The 19,854-nt window shown below is 43.4% G+C and overlaps 1 protein-coding gene across 1 annotated transcript in view; it reads right to left on the reverse strand.

Annotated features, from left to right (window-relative positions):
- The window catches only part of ANTXR2 (ANTXR cell adhesion molecule 2), a 157,683-nt gene that overhangs the window by 91,663 nt on the left and 46,166 nt on the right, over window positions 1-19,854 (reverse strand). Inside the window, exons 8-10 of the mRNA XM_081925103.1 lie at window positions 15,035-15,092; window positions 10,062-10,151; window positions 6,582-6,651 (exon numbers count right to left, since the gene is read on the reverse strand). Coding sequence (XP_081781229.1) covers window positions 6,582-6,651; window positions 10,062-10,151; window positions 15,035-15,092 — 218 coding nt within the window. The remainder of the gene's footprint in view (window positions 1-6,581; window positions 6,652-10,061; window positions 10,152-15,034; window positions 15,093-19,854) is intronic.

Below are 19,854 nucleotides of genomic sequence, written 5' to 3' on the forward strand. Positions count from 1 at the left end.
TGCCACAGGGCACTGACCCAAAAATTGGCATTTTCTGCCATTGCCCCTGCACTGTGGAAATTTCCTCCCTCTGCAAATATATGAAGCATAATCTATTCATTGCTTCAGGTGTCTTTTTTTGCCCAAGCTGCCCCTGACAGATTTGCTATTTCTAGATTTCTGCTTACGTGCTCCTGTTTTTAGAATGCTGCCTTACTCTCTCTTTTAATGTTTTTATGTTTTTATGTTGTTTTTGTACATCGCTTATGGATTTATTTATTTTTTAAAAGATATTATATGGTCTAGAAATGCTTGGGGGGGGGGGATAATGAAAAAAACAACTCACAGATTGGGGAAACAGAGACCTCTGAGGCCACTAAGCAGAATTTAGTGTTTTGGGGTTTTCCACTTTTGTTTCGTTCCATAAAATACTGGATTGTGCAATGTGATACGGGCTGCAAGCCATATCTCACCTTAAGTAAACCTATGGGGGGGGCAAGACCCTTGCAGACTACAGGGGCAATCATGAGGCAAATAGAAAGAATGAACTGAGCAGGGGGTGTTAAAATTTTGTTATGACATTTGGGTCCCACCCACCCACCAAGGCACTCAGGACAGAAAAAAAATAGCTTTCCACACTTTACCAACCTTATGTAGAGTGAGAGAGAAAGGACATGTCTATTGGCCAACCAAGCTTTTGAGACAGAGCAACGATTTGAACCCAGGTTCCTGCAAACATCCTAAGATATCCACTGCACCAAAAGCTAACAGTACACTTATAATATTTTATCGTAAGCATGTTGTTTTTGAACTGCAGCCGGCATCTCTGTTTTAGGCATCTCAGTAGCACTCACAACACCAAGCACCTTATTATAGATTCAATCATATACACCAGTGGTTCTCATAGGGTGTGGCGGTAGAGGATTACAAGCATGGTGTAAAGGACAAACAAAGAAACATTTAAACATTTCGGTGTAATATAGTATAGCATATTTTAAAAATATATATTATTTGCAGAATATGGGTAAGTATCTTTTCAAAACGAGAGCAAGAGTATCAAGTGATGCTTTTATAAATCAAGCATTGTCAGGGGTTGTTTCTTTGTTTTCCAACGTATTTCTTATCAATAAAAAAAAAAATCAAAATTTTTATTCTGAAAGTGTGGCCCAGAGTCTGAGAACCACTGATGTAAAGGTAAAGGACCCCTGGACGGTTATGTCCAGTCAAAGGCGACAATGGGGTTGCAGCACTCATCTCGCTTTCAGGCCGAGGGCGCTGGCATTTGTCCACACACAGTTTTCCAGGTCATGTGGCCAGCAGGACTAAATCACTTCTGGCACAAAGGAACACGGTGACAGAAACCAGAGCGCATGAAAACACCGTTTACCTTCCCGCCGTAGTGGTACCTATTTATCTACTTGCACTGGCGTGCTTTTGAACTGCTAGGTTGGCAGGAGCAGGGACACAGCAATGGGAGCTCACTCCGTCATAGGGATTTGAACCGCTGACCTTCCGATCGGCAAGCCCAAGAGGCTCAGTGGTTTAGACCACAGCGCCACCCGCATCCCTAGTACCACTGTTATACACCAAGAGCAAATGCATTCTTCAGATGTCTATCCTTACTTAGCCAAAACGCCTCCATCCATGAACGAGCCAAAGGGAGTCGCACAATTTGGGAGAACTTCCCCCCAGCCTGCCAGGTATTCTAGCTCCAGGTACAACCTCCTGCTAAGCTGGAGGACATGGGAAATACAGAAGATACCAATTTCGGGGGGAGGGGGGACAAGGAGATTCCCTTTATTACTCCAGCCAGAGAATAAACATGGATTATCAATTTACCAAGCAGTTCATGCAGGGAAGTCTTTACTATTTGCAAGCACAAGTGGTCTGCAGCTACAACGTCAGCTTCCTAGCAGTGGTATCACTGATGCTTAACAGTATAGAGAGGGGCAAGGTGGCACTTCAAAATGCTGCAAGCTTTCCTCATACAGAAATTGCTCCACCCCCTTGATCGTCTTGGTCTTCCCTGAACCTTTTCCAACTCTACAATATCATTTTTGAGGTGACCAGAACTGAACAAACTATTGCCAAATGTGGTCATGCCATAGATTTGTATGATGGCATTATTATGTCAAACAATTTAAGCCCTGTGTTGCAAACAACAGTCAGTAATATCCAAGGCAACACAATGACCAAATTCAATGATGCAATATCAATATACATTCTTTATATAATATGAAATATATGAAATCACATAAACAGAAAACTTATGAATCTCTGAAAGTCACTGAAAGTCTTATAAGTCTTCTTTCAGAGACTTGCATAGTCTTCAAAGACTTTCAGAGACATATAAGGATTATGTTTATTTGGTTTTATGTTTTCAAGAGAATCCATTAAGAGCGCATATTTTGTGACTTTCAGAGATTCATAAGTTTTCTGTTTATGTGATTTCATATATTTCATATTATATAAAGAGTGTATATTGATATGGTATCATTGTATTTGGTCATCGTGTTGCCTTGGATATTACTGGCATTATTATGTCAGCAGTTTTATTTTCAGTTCCTTTCCTAGTGAATGCTTACTTTTAAACATGGAACAAGGCACAAACCACTTTACCTCCCTGAGCTTCAATGCCTAAAGGTAACTCCCGCCCATCCCGAGCCACAGTCACTTCCAGCCAGACTGGAAAGGGAAGCGAGACATTTTAAACCACATGAGCTACACCTGCTAAAATCTCAGAAAGTGGATGTATAAGATTTTCTATAGTTTGGCAGCAGAGCATTTTCGTGTCCTCCAGTATAACCAGCACAACCAGAAGAAAGCAGATCATGAAAAATAAGAGAAATTAAGTGTTTATCTCGTGTTTATACAGGTTGCAGAATGTTGATTCTAACTCAAAATGGTCAGGCTTCCCAATTTACTGTCCTGCTTGCCTCAAATTTGCCTCAAATTTAGGACACCAAAATCCAACCCTATGGGATTTGCTGATGGCACAGCAGGCTGCATTCCTTTGCTATTGGGTGCAAAGCCCTGGATGACATTTTATCAATCTCGATCACACGGTCCTGTCAACAGAAATACGAGATTGGGGCTGGAGTCCAAGCTAAGCCACTGTCCTGCCAGCCATACCAATTTATTTTAGGTTGTTTGGCCTCTTTCCTTGTCGGCCTGCCTTGAGTTTAATAGGAGTAGATGTGCCTATCTGCCCCCTCCGTATATTTAGGGAATTCCTGGAAGTTGTAAAAACTGGCAGGGGGGTAATGCAACTTAATCTACACTGCTTCCCATGGGGATTGTGTTGTGAGTGCTTTTCGGGCGGGGAGGTGGGAGCGGAGCATTTTGCAGATTGCTCGCTGCTAAGTTAGCAACCAAAGTTCGCTCCCCTCAAGGGGAATAACTGGGAGCTCTCCAACAACAGCACAAGCTGTGCCAATGGAAAGTCAGAAGTTCAAATATGTACATTTGCTTTCAGAGCTGTCGGCTGACTAACTCGCCACATGCTGCCTAGGCCAAACTCCTTCAGAATTCTTTAAAACAGCAAAAAAAAACTGAAGTCCATCGCACACATACCAGGATGAAAAATAGTAAGTCAACACCATTATGTAACATCTACAGCTGACCGTAACAGGCTAGTCTAGAGGCAGTGTTTTATAAAGACGGCCCCAAAAAGAACCTCTCCTGGCTACCAAGTACTTTGCCTGCATTGCCACTGCAATTTGGTGCTGTGCCGACTGCAGAAACACTTTACCGCCCGGCAGTCACATCCCAGAACAATAAAAATACAACATGTTCTGATAATTTGCACCAAGGTTTAAAAGACACATGGCAGTAAAAAAAATCCAGCACATTTAACGTTCATTTGGCAGGTTGCTCTGTGGTGATCATCTCGGAGCCCCACGTGATACATCTGTTGCTGGGCTGCTGAATCGCTTTCAGATAGCAATTGGGAAGATAGAGCAATGCTCTGACGCTCCTCCCAGGCAACTAAACATAAAGAGTTTTCCACACTAAACCACCCTCCATGCAGCTCTCTGACATGCTAGTTTTGAGCTGTTCGACAGTGGAATTTGCTGCCAAGGAGTGTGATGGAGTCTCCTTCTTTGGAGGTCTTTAAGCAGAGGCTTGACAACCATATGTCAGGAGTGCTCTGATGGTGTTTCCTGCTTAGCAGGGGGTTGGACTCGATGGCCCTTGTGGTCTCTTCCAACTCTATGATTCTATGAATGTGAGGAGGAAAGCTTATGTGGGGAAGCATTCAAACCTTTGTTCCTTCATGTGCAGAATGAAGTGATACCATACAAACACAGACACACAGGACACTCCCTTGCATCGTGTCAGTGGAATAAACAACAAATGTCCCAGTTTTTGATTGCTAACAATTAGTCACCTAAAAGAAGGATGTTCACAACTAATACAAATTATGTTTCATGGAAGTAATGTTTATTCTGTTCCAACCCTGGGGAATGTTGGAGACTGTAATTTAAGTGAAATATCCCATTTGCATCTTCGGATAGTAAAGTATTTGTATGTTATTTGTGTATATGGAAAAAGTCCAGGATAGAGAACATTAAGTTATGTTTACAATGGAGAACCATCGTCAACAAAACAGCTGATCGGGCAAAGTATTTTCTATTGGTGAGCAATGAAGTTTGTTGTTAAAACTCTTCCCAAGGACTCTAGATTATTTGGGCATGATTAAAAAGACTGGTTCAAAATAGATTGCAAGCAGTTTTCCATCTTCTGTTATATGTAATACTGTACTTATTTTCCTATTTGCATTGCTCATTCATTTGTACATTTATTCTTTGAATACAATAGAGCACTTTTATATTTTGGGGCCTTATTCTTGCCTATGCAGTTATACTGAGTCCATCTGACTAAGTACCAGCTACAATGACTAACACTGTCTCTCCAAGATTTTGGGCAGGGTTCTCTGCTAGCCTCACCTGGAGATGGCACAATTTGAACCTGGGACTGTGTGGAACCCAGTTCAGCTATTGATTGATTGATTGATTGATTGACTGTGGAAATGGATAAAAGCCCCCCATCCAAACAATGACTATCATCAGTGCAGGTAAGAAAAAATAATAATTTTAATTTTTATCATCTGCGATACTGTCTTCTTTCTTTTATAGTACAGCACATTGATTATTGCTTTCATTTTATGGATCAATGGTCTTGTTAGATAGTAAAATCCATGTTAAATTGCTGTTTATGGGGTTGTTTTTAAAAGTCTGGAACGGATTAATCCGTTTTGCATTGCTTTCTATGGGAAACCGCGCCTTGGTTTTGGAACGCTTTGGTTTTGGAACAGACTTCTGGAACAGATTAAGTTTGAGAACCAAAGTACCACTGTAGTTCTTTTCTTTCCGAAGGGAAAATCCACATAGAAAAACAGTGGAGTAGAGGGATGCTCTGCTGCCTTGCAGAATATCTTCAGAAAAAGAAAACGCTAAGAGGCAAACCCATAGTTACATGCTACATGGACCATCTTAATGGACTCTTTACTTTGTGCCTCCAGTGGACAGATGGCAGTGAAGTTCTTCTCCTGCTACAAAGCAGGTTCCTGGTTGCCTGCTCCCATTGCTATTTATGTTCTGCTTTCTGACTAGCTTGGGTAGCACTGAAGAAAAGCTTCCCTAAGTATGTAAGAAATTAAACCTAAGCAAATGTGATCTCGGAAGCCCAAGGCATATCTGAACATGGAAGGAAGAATTAGCTTTAAAGGCTACATACAGGCTCTTCAGGCAAGGCCAGTGACACTTAGAATAAGACCTGGACAATGTTTCAGCCATAATGTTGTGAAGATTCTGCTGCGGATGTTAAATTAGTGCCTTGTTTTATCATCGCACGTTGAGTGCCGTTACACATCTTGACGCGCAATTTTAATAATAGCTTGTAAGTGTCAGTGGTAATGTAAGCCGTTTAACCATGAGACCAAAGATCGTCCAGAAGAAAGCATATTACATGCCCTGTTTTATTTTATTTTTAAAAGGGAGCTAGCATGCACACAACTTTTGACAAGCCAGAGCTTTTCAGAGTTAAATGAACTGGCTGTGGGTTCATTTTTACAGTCTTCTCCAAATCTGTTTGGTCGCAAGCTATCTAAAACTCATTTCAGATCTGGTGAATCTCCCCAGTAAATTAGCGCACAGGAAGGGATCAGTGAAAGAGGGAGGAGGTTACCAGCTTTTCTAAAACACAGTTCTTTTCTAAAACACAGATCAAAGCTACAGCCAAGTCTATGTCTCCCAAACTTTAGAGACTTTAGAGAATGCATTACTCATCCTCAGAGATGCCCTTTCCATATTCCTATAATCTACGTTTCCTGAATGAACAGTGACTCATGAAGAGTCACTCTAACACTAACACACACACCCCACCACCAGCAAACTGGGAGTGACTGAATGATCCAATTACATTTGTTTCAGAAATTCAAGAAAAATTGCCTGCCCTCAGTGGGACCTGATAGAAGAGAGGCATGGCCGCAACCATCACTCATACAGAGACAACCTCCTTGGCAGATGGGTGCTTTGGGCTCTCCAGAGCTTCTCTCTATTAAATGAATTAATCATGGCACACAAGTGTGAACTACTTACTGGCCAGTTTCATTGAGAATAGGTGCTGGGCAGAGGATATAGTCAGTTCCCACCTCTATGGGCTTTTCATCTGTGAGAAGAAAACAAAGCGTCACATAACCTTAATTTCACAGGATAAAAAGCTGAGGTCCAACAATAATCAAAGATCCACCTAAACTTAGAAGTAGTATGCAGAGATATCTGTTCAAGAATCATGGAATCAAATACAGTGGTACCTCTGGTTACGTACTTAATTCGTTCTGGAGGTTCGTTCTTAACCTGAAACTGTTCTTAACCTGAAGCACCACTTTAGCTAATGGAGCCTCCCGCTGCCGCCGTACTGCTGCCACACGATTTCTGTCCTCATCCTGAAGCAAAGTTCTTAACCTGAGGTACTATTTCTGGGTTAGCCGAGTCTGTAACCTAAAGCATATGTAACCCAAGGTACCACTGTATTCACACAACCCTTGCAATGCAGGAATCACTGCTAAAGAATCATGGCAGATGACCTTCCAACCTCTGCTTAAAAACCTCCAAAGTGAACCCACCACCTCCCTTCCACTGTCCAACAGCTCTTACTGTCAGAAAGTTCTTCCCAATGATTAATTGAAATCTCCTTCCATGTACAGTGGCACCTCGGGTTACAGATGCTTCAGGTTACAGACTCCGCTAACCCAGTAATAGTACCTCGGGTTAAGAACTTTGCTTCAGGATGAGAACAGAAATCGAGTGGTGGCGGCACAGCGGTGGTGGGAGGCCCCATTAGCTAAGGTGGTACCTCAGGTTAAGAACAGTTTCAGGTTAAGAACAGACCTCCAGAACGAATTAAGTTCTTAACCCAAAGTACCACTGTAATTTGAATCCATTGGTTTGGGTCCTACTCTCCAGAGCAGCAGAAAACGAACTTGCTCCATCTTCCATCTGGAAGCCCTTCAGATATTTGAAGATGGCTATTCTGTCACCTCTCCATCTTCTATTCTCCAGGCCAGACATACCCAGCTCCCTCAACCCATCCTCATGAGGCTTGGTTGAAGACGTCTCAAGTCAGACTAACACGGGAACATTTAGAAGCTATTTAAATCCAACTGGGACCCACCCAGCTGATCTCCCTTTGCCGCCCATCCTGGGCTGGGAGGAAGGAGATACAAATTCCTGATAACCCAGCTCTCTACCCACCGGCCCACAAGATATCACAGACATCTTAAATACAAAGTCAAAAATTTCCAGCCATTTCCCTGCTTTATGGAACCTTTCAGCTGATGCCTTATGTGGCTTAGAATCCTATACTTTAGGGACCACCTCTCCATGCATGATCCTATCCAGACCCTATATTCAGCATTTAAGACCCTTCTTTGTGTGCCTCCTCCATTTGCAGAATAGATCTTCAGTGGCTCCTCGATTGTGGAAGGCTTTCCCCAAAAAGATGCACCCGGCACCATCACTGTCAACTGCTAGGTGCTAGGCAAAGACGTTCCTGTTCACTCAAGGATTTGGCTCTCATTTGGAGTCCTATGCTATGATAATGTCCCGGCCTGTTTTGGTTTTCAACTTTTAAGTAGGGCTTGGGTACCATTTGTCCTTTTTGTGTGTGTGGCAGGATGTCCACTTTTAGTCTATAACGTCTTTCAGTCTTTTTGATGTATTTTTAATGTATTTTGGGGGCTATTCATGATTATTATTTTTTACATTGCTTTGAAACATTTTATGTAGTAAGTTTATGTAGTAAAGGCAACAAATAAATTAACATTCATTTTTTATATTATTACTATTACTACTTTGCAAATGTGTTACAAGGGGCTCATGAAACATTTCTTCTTGTGAACAGAACATTTTGCACTAGCAGCTAATTCCAGATCGGATACTAGCACAAACAGAGTGGGTTAGCATATGCCCATATGCTTTTGTCTTAAATGCCCTCATATCAGAGAGCACTGAGGGAGAGAAGGTTGGTCTTCTTCTGTTCTCTTTGGCAAGGTTCCTTTACACCATTTGGCAATTCCCCCCCCCAAAAAAATGAGAAGGCGTGGAAAACCCGGCCAAATTTTAAACACAGACATGCACACAAATCTACAACCTGCAGCAGACAGAGCAAATGTTTAACCTCTCAAACCAAAGTATGTCCACCTGGCAAAATTCTTTGTCTTTCTTCAACGAAGTGCAATTTACTGTGCTTTAGAGATAGATCGTGGGTGGAGCTGTGGGTTAAACCACGGAGCCTAGGACTTGCTGATCAGAAGGTTGGCGGTTTGAATCCCTGCGACGGGGTGAGCTCCCGTTGCTTGGTCCCTGCTCCTGCCTACCTAGCAGTTCGAAATCATGTCAAAGTGCAAGTAGCTAAATAGATACCGCTCCAGCGGGAAAGTAAATGGCATTTCCGTGCACTGCTCTGGTTCGCCAGAAGCGGCTTAGTCATGCTGGCCACATGACCCAGAAGCTGTACGCCGGCTCCCTCGGCCAATAAAGCGAGATGAGTGCCGCAACCCCAGAGTCGGTCACGACTGGACCTAATGGTCAGGGGTCCCTTTACCTTTAGACATAGATCTCGCAAAATGTGATAAGACAACCCTCGTGGGGATATGAAGTGCAATAACAGGGTGGAATAAGGTGCCACTTAGGTTTGGCCAAGTTTAGGGGTACTGGAAACTGTCTTATAGTTGATCAGTCCAATTACCCATCAGGACCAGTATTGCCAGAGTGTCAGCGTCTGCTTGATGTTTTTAGTTATAAAAGGCTGGGATTGAACCCACGACATTCTGAAGGCAAAGCACGTGCCCTACCGCTGAGCTACAACTCTAGCCTTCTGAGCATGCACATACACCCTTGAGTCTGCTGTTCACAATTGGAGAAAAACATGGGGAGAAAGCAGTTCAGTGAATAATAAGCAGCCAATTGGAAGCCATGGAAGCCCATTGGACGTTTGGGCTCCAAAGAACGTTCGCAAACCAGAACACTCACTTCCGGGTTTGCGGTGTTTGGGAGCCAAAACGTTCAACTCACAAGGCATTTCGGATCCAAGGTACGACTGTACTTTAAATGCATGGTGTGGATATGACCCATATCAAAACTATGCACTACATGAAAACACATATAGCTGGGAGACAAACTAGATGAGATGTTTATGATATGATTTACTCTGACATGCTTTATTTAATAATAATAATAATAATAATAATAATAATAATAATAATAATAAAGGTAACTTGGGGTTGGGGGTAGAGGAAGACAGGATAAACATCTTGCTGTGCTTTGCTTTCAGCCTCAAATATTTCTTTAAGTGAAAACCAGCTTTGCAAGAGCAAAAACTTGCTAGAAAATTCGGAGCAAAGAAACGTGAGTGGAGGGGGAGTGAGAGCTTCACAGCTTTATCTCTGTTCCAAATTTCCCCCCACCAGTTTCAAAATGCATTACTGCTGGCTTACACCAGCTCCCCAAGAACTGCGGGGACAGAGGCAAGAGTTTCAATTTGTGTAACACTGTTTTGCACTTTTGGGGGATACTTACCAATTTTCATGCCATAGACCTCGTAGGAGCAGAAGACATTGTTCACATTCCTACCCAACATGAATCCTCGCAGAACGACCTGGAACTCCTCTGAAATCAGGGACACCAGAGAGACAGTTAAAAGACCAGGAAAAACTGTGGGAAGAGGGATTAAAATTTACAGCATGCAATGCTCTGAAAGAAAATGTGATGAAAATGATGTACAGATGGTATATTACACCAGAGAAATTAGCCAAAATGTATAAAACAAGTAATAAACGTTGGAAATGTAAAGAAAAAGAAGGATCTTTTTATCACATGTGGTGGGAATGTAAGAAAGTGAAAAGCTTCTAGGAAATGATATATAATGAGATGAAAAAGATGTTGAAATATACACTTATATAAAAAAAGAAGCATTTTTACTTGGCATTGTAGGGGAGGATATTAACAGACAGGATAGCAAATTGTTTTTATGTGCAACAACGGTAGCAAGAGTATTATTAGCACAGAAATGGAAACAAGAAGAATTACCGTCAAAAGAAGAATGGCAGACGAAATTAATGGACTATGCAGAATTAGATAAGATGACAGGAAGGATTTGAAACCTGCGGGACCAGATTTTCTCAGAGGACTGGAGTAAATATTTGAACTATCTGAAAAGCAATTGTAATAAACAGATTACGCTAGTAGGATTGCAAGAAGTTTTGGAAGGAGGATTATGCAAAATATTGCAGAGAAGATTAAGAAGAGAATTATTAGTTAAGGATTATTAAAAGTAATAAGGAAATTAATGAAATGTAGATTAAGTTATAAAGAATGAAAAATCTTCAGATGTGGTTGATGGAAGTCCAAAACATTGTATAAGATAAGAAAATACATTATATGATTGTTGCCAACAATATGTGTGTGTATGTATATATATATATATATATATGCAGGTTTTGGTGTCCTCGGGTGTCTTCCCGTGTAAAAGTTGGGGTGTCTAGGCGACGTTTCGACGAGGTCTCACTCGTCATCTTCAGGCTGGTGCTTTCGGCTTCTTGTTACTGGAACAGAGCAGGATCTCAGTGTTTGAGTTCCTATAAATACTGTTGAGGGGGTGTGGTGTATAGCCTCCAATGTTCTGGGCAGAGAGGAAGTTCCCAGGCTAGTGTGCCTTTTCTTCTTTTGTTCCTTAATTACTTGAGGGATATCTTGAGTGATTTCTTGAGTGATATCCTGAGTACCACTTAGGTGGGTCATTAGGTGTGGATTAGTTGCTAAAGTCTTTGTGTCTTGACCTCTTGAACTTTGTGAAGAGTTTTTCTGAGAAGATGGCTGTACTGCACTTAGTTGTGCTCTGGCTTGGCTTCGTGTATAGGGGCGAGCTGTGGTTTTGTGGCCTGTGTCAGCCAGATCTGTGTAGGGATTGCAGGGGGGTGCAGCATCCGGAGGTGCCACCATGGTTTGGCTACTGGATGGTGTGTGTAATTTATCTGTGGAGAGGGTCTGGGTTTGGGTCTGGTGTGGTTGATTGGTGATGGCGTTCTGTGTGCCTCTGGATCTGGTGTCAGTTTTTGTGGGGAGGGCTAATTTCCAGATGTCTGGCAAGCGGGATGTGTCGTCACGCTTGTTCATGTTGTGAGGGTGTTTCTCTATCTCGATGGCTTCCATGATTATTCTCTTGTGGTGATGTTCCATGTTAAAGAGCAATTTGGCAATTAGCCAAACCATGGTGGCACCTCCGGATGCTGCACCCCCTGCAATCCCTACACAGATCTGGCTGACACAGGCCACAAAACCACAGCTCGCCCCTATACACGAAGCCAAGCCAGAGCACAACTAAGTGCAGTACAGCTATCTTCTCAGAAAAACTCTTCACAAAGTTCAAGAGGTCAAGACACAAAGACTTTAGCAACTAATCCACACCTAATGACCCACCTAAGTGGTACTCAGGATATCACTCAAGAAATCACTCAAGATATCCCTCAAGTAATTAAGGAACAAAAGAAGAAAAGGCACACTAGCCTGGGAACTTCCTCTCTGCCCAGAACATTGGAGGCTATACACCACACCCCCTCAACAGTATTTATAGGAACTCAAACACTGAGATCCTGCTCTGTTCCAGTAACAAGAAGCCGAAAGCACCAGCCTGAAGATGACGAGTGAGACCTCGTCGAAACGTCGCCTAGACACCCCAACTTTTACACGGGAAGACACCCGAGGACACCAAAACCTGCATTCCTGTACCCGTGAAAATCTACGAAAGCAAATATATATATATATATATATATATATATATATATATATATATATATATGAAAGCAGGGACACCAGAGAGACAGACATGAGCTTGCCATCTCTAAAACTGAATGTGTTAATTCCCCTGGCAGGAAAGGTTTCTTTCTTTTCTTTTCTTTTAAAATAATTTTTATTATCCAGCCAATCAAATCAAATTAAATCACATCACATAAATTCCGAATTACAAACCAAATTTTAAAATTTTTGTTACAAGTCAGAAATGTCGTATTAAGGACTTAAGCTGTGGATTTAAGGCTGTGTGGAGATAAACTTTGTGGAGATAAACTTTCAAACCAAAGCATGTTTTAAGAAGAGTGTGGAATGTATAAGAACTTTGGAATGACGCAGTTTAAAATGCCGTCGCCATATTGGGAAGTTCTGTCGGAGGTCTTGAGTCTGGGAGGAGAAATAGAGCTGTTTTTATATTGTGGGTAAAACTCCTCAGAGGGACTTAAGAGCGACAGTTTTGCGAGATTAATGATGGAAAGAGTGATGTTATCTATGAAGGCGATGATATATGGAAACCATCTCGATTTGAGGATTGGAAGAACGGAAAAGAAGAACGGAAAAATTCACACAGGATTATTATTGGTGTTTATTGGCTTAAGGAGACTATCAGAAGAGATCATAAAGAAAAAAGAGAAAATATATGAACAAGATGTGATGTGGAAACAGCAAGAAAAGACTGGATAGAATTATGAACTCTGTTTGGATTGATTCGGACTGATTTGGACATTAACGCAGTAGCAAGAAGATGATCAGAATCCCCCTTTGGATCTTGAAATATGGGTCCCCCCCAACAAAAAAATTAAAATGCGGCAGGAAAGGTTTCATTAGGAGCTTGCCCATTTGATGGCAGATCTAAGCATTCACGTTTTATGTCCATAACAACACAGCCAAGGGATAAGGGTTGATGCCAGGCATAGGAGCCATCTCCAGGGGGCCATGGGTGCTTGGGTACCCAAAATAATGTAATTGTGAGGGCATCCACAAAGGAAATGAGCAAAGCCAGCAGGCGGCAGTGGCACTGCCTCTGAGTCAAAAGTTCAGCTCTGCCCTCCGCAGCTAGCGAGTGTGGCACCCATTTCCGGGGATGGGGGGTGTCAGGGAACTGCCATTGGTTCAGGAGGGAGAGAGGAAAAGCTGGATGGATTACAGAGAGCCCCCAAAGATCGTGGAAAGCAGCTCCTCCTCGGCAGGCGAGAGTAACCATGCCTCCAGTGGAGAGGAGCTTCAGGGCTCGGAGGAGGCGTTTGAGATGATGGGTTACCCATTGCTCTAGAGTACCCTACTGTTTTGGTGCTGGAGCAGCATGTTGTTCTGTTCACTTCATTACTTTGCCAGGACACCTTGCCTGGGCAAAGCGGGGAGGGGAAAGGTCCACCGTTACCCACGCTCTCCTTGCGCAGTAAGGTTTCGCGCCGAGAGGGGAGGCGCAGACTGGGCGTCAAGAAATTACTTTGCTGGGGAAAGTTTAAGCCACGCCCACTCACAGATTCTGCCAGTGAATGAGCCAGCCACGGGAGAGTGGCGCTCTGGACAGATAAAGTTTATTTCGCATCAAAAGCAAGGCTTCACAGCCGAGCAGGGAGGCATTTGCCTGCTTGCTCTCGAGCAACCCCTTGGAAACCTCACAGGGGGAGACTCAGACTCAGAGGCAATGTCTCTCTGCCTCTAATTCCAAGCCCCTTCCCACAGAAAAGGGAGCCTTGCTGGCTGTGAAGAGGAGGGGGGAGAGAAGCCATTGCCGCAGCCACAACACAGATGTGGGACGTCACAGGGACACGCCTGAACATAGCGTGTGTGATGTCAGTGGAAACAGTTGGTAACCACCTTCAATTTTAACCTGAAGATTGCCACTTGTCCCGTTTTAATTTTAATTTGTTTGAATTAATTGTGGGGTGTATCTTAATTTATCGATAGCTTGTTTTTATGCATTGTCTTACTTGTATGATGTTAACCGCTCTGAGCCCGGCTTTGGCCAGGGAGGGCGGGATATAAAGAAAAAAATTGTTGTTGTGACTAATATTATTATTATTATTATTAAAAATTATTAAATTTTAATGAATATTACAAGAATAGTATTTAAAAAACATCTAAACAAATACATATCAATATAAACACAATTATCTACATATTTACCAAATAAAGACTTCAGAAGAAGAAGAAAAAGGAAAAAGGAAAAGAAAAGAAAAGAGAAATACTTTCCATAAGCAATAATACCAAATTTGTATTTCACACATTATGATATAAAAATCTAAAGTGGGAACGGGACTTAGGCTATACAATTGACTTGGAAGATTGGAAATTATTATTATTATTATTATTATTATTATTATTATTATTATTATTATTATTATTATGTCACATGTGCTACATACAGGCATGTGTGTGTGATGTCGCACATCAGCCTTACGGTGGCAGGCACCCAAAATCCTGAGGGTTAAGTGGCACCCCTGATGGCAGGTGTAGTCCATTAATATCTGGGGCCCCCAGATGTTAATGGACTACCCCTGCCATCAGGTTCACCATGTAGCCTAATTCTGGCCTTATCTGCAATGCCGTCACTGGCAAGCTGGAGAAGGAAGGGAAGCACCTTTAATTCGCATCTTCCTACTCAAGCATATGGCGCGCCGAGCTACACATTTTGCCCAAGGAAGAAACAGCAGGATTGTCAATATTTGCACGCTGTTTTCCGGCCGTAGCAAACTCACCTCCCACGCAAACGCTTGATGGCTGCAGATCTATATCTGGGCACGACTGCTTCAATATCTGTTTGGGAAAGTGAGAGAGCATTATAAGATTTGTCAAGGCAAAATGGAGCAACTGTAACTAACTTCGCCTAGACAAGAGCTTTATAGTCATCCGATCCAAATGTCAAGGCACATTTTGAATGTGCCTATGCCTTGAATGGACTTCTCTCGTTCATTTTCCATGACTCGGAATGGAGGGAATGCCCAAACTGCATCACTTTCAGAGCAATCCTAATCCCCACTGGAAATCCATTGAGAGAGTTTAGGATGGGGCAGAGACTGACTCTGCAGCACACCCACCCCACAAGCCCTCAATGGGAAACTCTGTGGGTGTAAATCTCATCATCTGAGGCCCTTCTTTGTGTGTGGTCTAGAGGCCTTTTCAGTGTTGGCTCCCCATTTGTGGAACACTGTGATGGCCTGGGAATTCGATTCAGAGGCTGAACCGGAGGAATCCCAGCCTGCACAGGAGTCCCCGCCTCCAGGGCCGGCTGAACTGGGGCAGGGCCTTGATTCTGAAGCGCCTGCACCTGTGCCGGATCCTCAGGAGCAGGCACCAGGTGAACCCACTCTGGCTCCAGAGGTGGTTGAGGACTCAGTGCCTACAGGTGAGCCTCCCCCGGGGCCCAGTAACCCTTCGTCTTCTCCTGAACTGCAGAGGCTCAGGGCAGAGAGGCGAAGGGAAGTGGTTTCTCCCAGGAGGAGTGCTCGCCTTAAGGCCAGGAGAGGCGGGTCTCCTGGGGGCCGGGACCGCCCCTGGCCTCAGAGAAGATAAAGGCCAGTCAGCCCGGTCCCAGGTTGCGGGAGCAACGTTGTTGTTGAGTACCTGTTCCTGCCGGGACCCAGACCTGACCCTCCAGTGTTCCTGTCCCCGCCCGGCTTCCTGCTTTGGACCTCGCCCTGCTCCTTGTGAACTGTTTCCAGGCTAGTGACCCAGGACCGGACTTTGACTACACCAACGGTAACCTTCCCCCCAGGACCAGCACAAACGCTCTCCTAAGGGAGTCTCACCTAGTGCCTTCTCTACATATCTTTAGGCTCCAGGCAAAAATGTTTCTCTATAACCAGGCCTGGTTGATTAAACCCCACACATACATTAAGTAAAATAGAAACATCGCTACCGACCCCATCCCCACTCACCATTCGTCCCTCCACCTCTTTCCCCCTTTTCTTCCTAATGTAACACTAATGCAGGCACAGGCAAACTCCGGCCCTCCAGATGTTTCGGACTACAATTCCCATCATCCCTGACCACTGGTCCTGTTAGCTAGGGATGATGGGGATTGTAGTCTCAAACATCTGGAGGGCCGGAGTTTGCCTATGCCTGCACTAACGTCTCAACAGATGAAACCGATCTGTAGAAAATGTAACTTGAGAAAAGAGACGTTGCACATACTTTTGTAAGCCAAGAAATCTTTAATACGGCTTTCCAAATGTGTTTGTGGGAGAGAGGATTATTGGTTTGTTTTTATTACGCATTTCGCGCCCTCATTTTGTATTATGTTGCAAACTGCCCTGTGATCTTCGGGTGAAGGGCAGTGTACAAATTTAATTAATTATAATACAAAACTATAAATATACACAGTTAATTATAATAATGCCAGACAGGGTATTATAGGAGGTTTTGAATTCTGGTGCTGAGGGAGACTCTTGAGAGTCCCATGGACTGCAAGAAGATCCAACCGATCCATTCCTAAAGAAATCAGCCCTGAGTGCTCACTGGAAGGACAGATCCTGAAGCTGAGGCTCCAATATTTGGCCACCTCATGAGAAGAGAAGACTCCCTGGAAAAGACCCTGATGTTGGGAAAGGTGGAGGGCACAAGGAGAAGGGGACGACAGAGGACGCGATGGTGGGACAGTGTTCTTGAAGCTACCAGCATGAGTTTGACCAAACTGCGGGAGGCAGTGGAAGACAGGAGTGCCTGGCGTGCTCTGGTCCATGGGGTCACGAAGAGTCGGACACGACTAAACAACTAAACAACAACAACAAAAGAAGATCAAATGTATCCATTCTTAAGGAAATCAGCCCTGAGTGCTCACTGGAAGGACAGATCGTGAAGCTGAGGCTCCAATACTTTGGCCACCTCATGAGAAGAGAAGACTCCCTGGAAAAGACCCTGATGTTGGGAAAGGTGGAGGGCACAAGGAGAAGGGGACGACAGAGGACAAGATGGTTGGACAGTGTTCTGGAAGCTACAGACATGAGTCTGACCAAACTGCGGGAGGCAGTGGAAGATAGGAGTGCCTAGCGTGCTCTGGTCCAGGGGGTCACGAAGAGTCAGACATGACTAAACGACTAAACAACAACACCCCCAAGGGAGAGTAGGGGGCAGCCTTGGATCCCCAAGATCCAAAGACACACACACACACCTGGTCACTTCCACAACACACCTATAGCTCAAGCTCCCTATCTACAGCAACCTGGAATTGATACAGGTATTTTCCTTCTCGTTATCACTGGCAAGGAAAACAGCAAAGATCAAGAACCGAGTTGTGGGTGGGGGACGAAAAACAGAACAGAAAATAAACATATATTATATCAATCCCAAACAGAGCCAGAAACAGAAAAAACACAAGCAAAACCAGCAGCCTCAACAGTAAAAGAGTTGTTTAAAACACTACCAAATGGGGTCCGGGTGTAACCAATACTGAAGGCCCATCAAAATAAGATGGTATTCACTAAATGCTTGAAGACCGATAAAAAGCAACCAGATAGGCCTCCTGTGAAAGGGAGTTGGTTTAAATTAGACTGCCATGAGACTGGGAGGGTGTAGAAATTACACAGGCAAAACTGTTTTGTAAAAGCAGGGGTTGCCAATATCAACGTGGTGCCCATGGCCAGCAGTACCACCTTTGGTGCCCAGAAAAGACTCAGGAAATGTCCCCTCAAAAATCTGCAGTACACAAAAAACTCTCTTGTTCTTTCTGCTCATACACCTCACGGTCAAACTCCAAACTGCATGCTCTTCATCTTTGCCCCAAAGACCTGTTGGTTTCAGGCTTTGTTGGTGCTGTCAAGTGACATGGCAACTGGTGATGCTTTGACAATTTCGCCATATCCCAGCCCAGTCTAGAGAGAATGCCACAATCCCAGAAAAGCAAAAGATTTCAAGAAATGCTTTTCAGAAGAAGAGTAAGTGATTGTGCTTTCTTGCGGTGTAAGCACTGGTTTTCATAGGGCTCCATTTGCATATGCAGATAAAGGGGCAGGACTATGCAGATAGGAGCAGGCTTGATTACCAATGATTGGTCGGAAGCAGCTCCAGGCCACATCTCATTGGTCCCCTTGAATATACCTTTACCTTCATCTAATTGGCTTCAACGTATGAACACAACCTGTGGGAACACATTGTGAGTTCAAAGGTCGAAGTGAGCTCATGGTCACTTGCTCTGGAATAGAGCAAATTGCTTCCAAAAGACACTTGCTCCTTATTTTCAAAAGAGTTGTTTCCCAGACACACTACAGACTACCCTGTCAATCACTCATTCTTGCTGATTAAAACAACTTTAACATACAGATGACGGCAAGCCAGAATCAGACACAGAGTTCCCACAAGCAATTACAGAATATAAGCACTTTAAACTTTTACTTCACTCTGCTTGCCAGTAATTCCTGTTGCGGCAATAGGAAGCTGGGTGCATATCAAAATTACACCATCTCTCTAGGTTTCTGCATTTCAATTTCCTTTGCAAACGCTTAACAGACGCATGCAACAGTGCAAAATATATCAAGTTGCTGAGGTTTTCCTGTTTTGTTTTGTTTTGTTTTAATGTACTCACAATGGTCTTAGTCTGAGTATAGGCTATTCTCAGCCCCTTTTCACTATCCAGTAAATGACAATGTCCGAGAGATAACATGATCCCATCAAAATAAAGTTGTTGTTATGTACTGAGTTGAATAGGATTCAGAATGCAGCAGTCTGATTGGTCCTAGAACAATAGGATCCAGAATGCAGCAGTCTGATTGGTGCGCAGGAGCCACCCAATCCAACTCCAGGTGGAAGTGAATCCTCAACCTGATTGGCCTACAGGAGAATCGCGGAATTAGCCAATCACGTGGGGCCCATGTGTAAATAATGTATATAAAGTAGACATTTCGGGGGAACTTCCATTCCTTACTACTATGAGCTGAATAAAGAGCATGAAATCCACACTTGACTCCGAGTATATTTCAGTTGTGCTTCTATCAAGGAGGAAGGGATGGAATTGAGCTCCACGCGTTTTTAAAACCCAGTGGATGCAGCTCAAAATAACATTCTGCTTATTAGAATGGCTAACTATATCCTCCTGCTTCTAAAACAGGCTGTAGTTCTATGGAATGTCCATAAATATCTCAACAGCTCAGGGAACAAAACTCTCAGCAACAAAATGTCAATGCAATGCTTCTTCTGTGAGAAAGGATTGTGGCAGGCTGACTGAGGACAAAAATCTCACACAGGCCCTATGCAAGTAGGAACCATGTGGGGCAGGGGTTGGAAAACGAGTTGCGGGGAAGATAGGGAGCCACAGGGGGGCAGGATATTCTGTAGGGGGGGTAGTTGGAAGAAAGGGGCAGAGTAAGCAATATGAGCCTCCTTTGCTTATCTGAGTTACAGAGTGGAAAGTGTGTTTCAGAACAGCAGACGTTATATTTATTGTATGCCCACTAAAATTTCATCCCCAACACTTGCCAGACAGCAACAAAAATGCACAAGCAATGTTAAAATAAAATAAGGTAACAGAAGCCATAATAAAACAATTGCTGGATGAGGCCATCACCGGACAGCAACATCCTCTTAG

The sequence above is a fragment of the Podarcis melisellensis genome (assembly GCF_964234715.1).
Source record: "Podarcis melisellensis genome assembly, chromosome: 9".
Lineage (NCBI taxonomy): Eukaryota > Metazoa > Chordata > Lepidosauria > Squamata > Lacertidae > Podarcis > Podarcis melisellensis.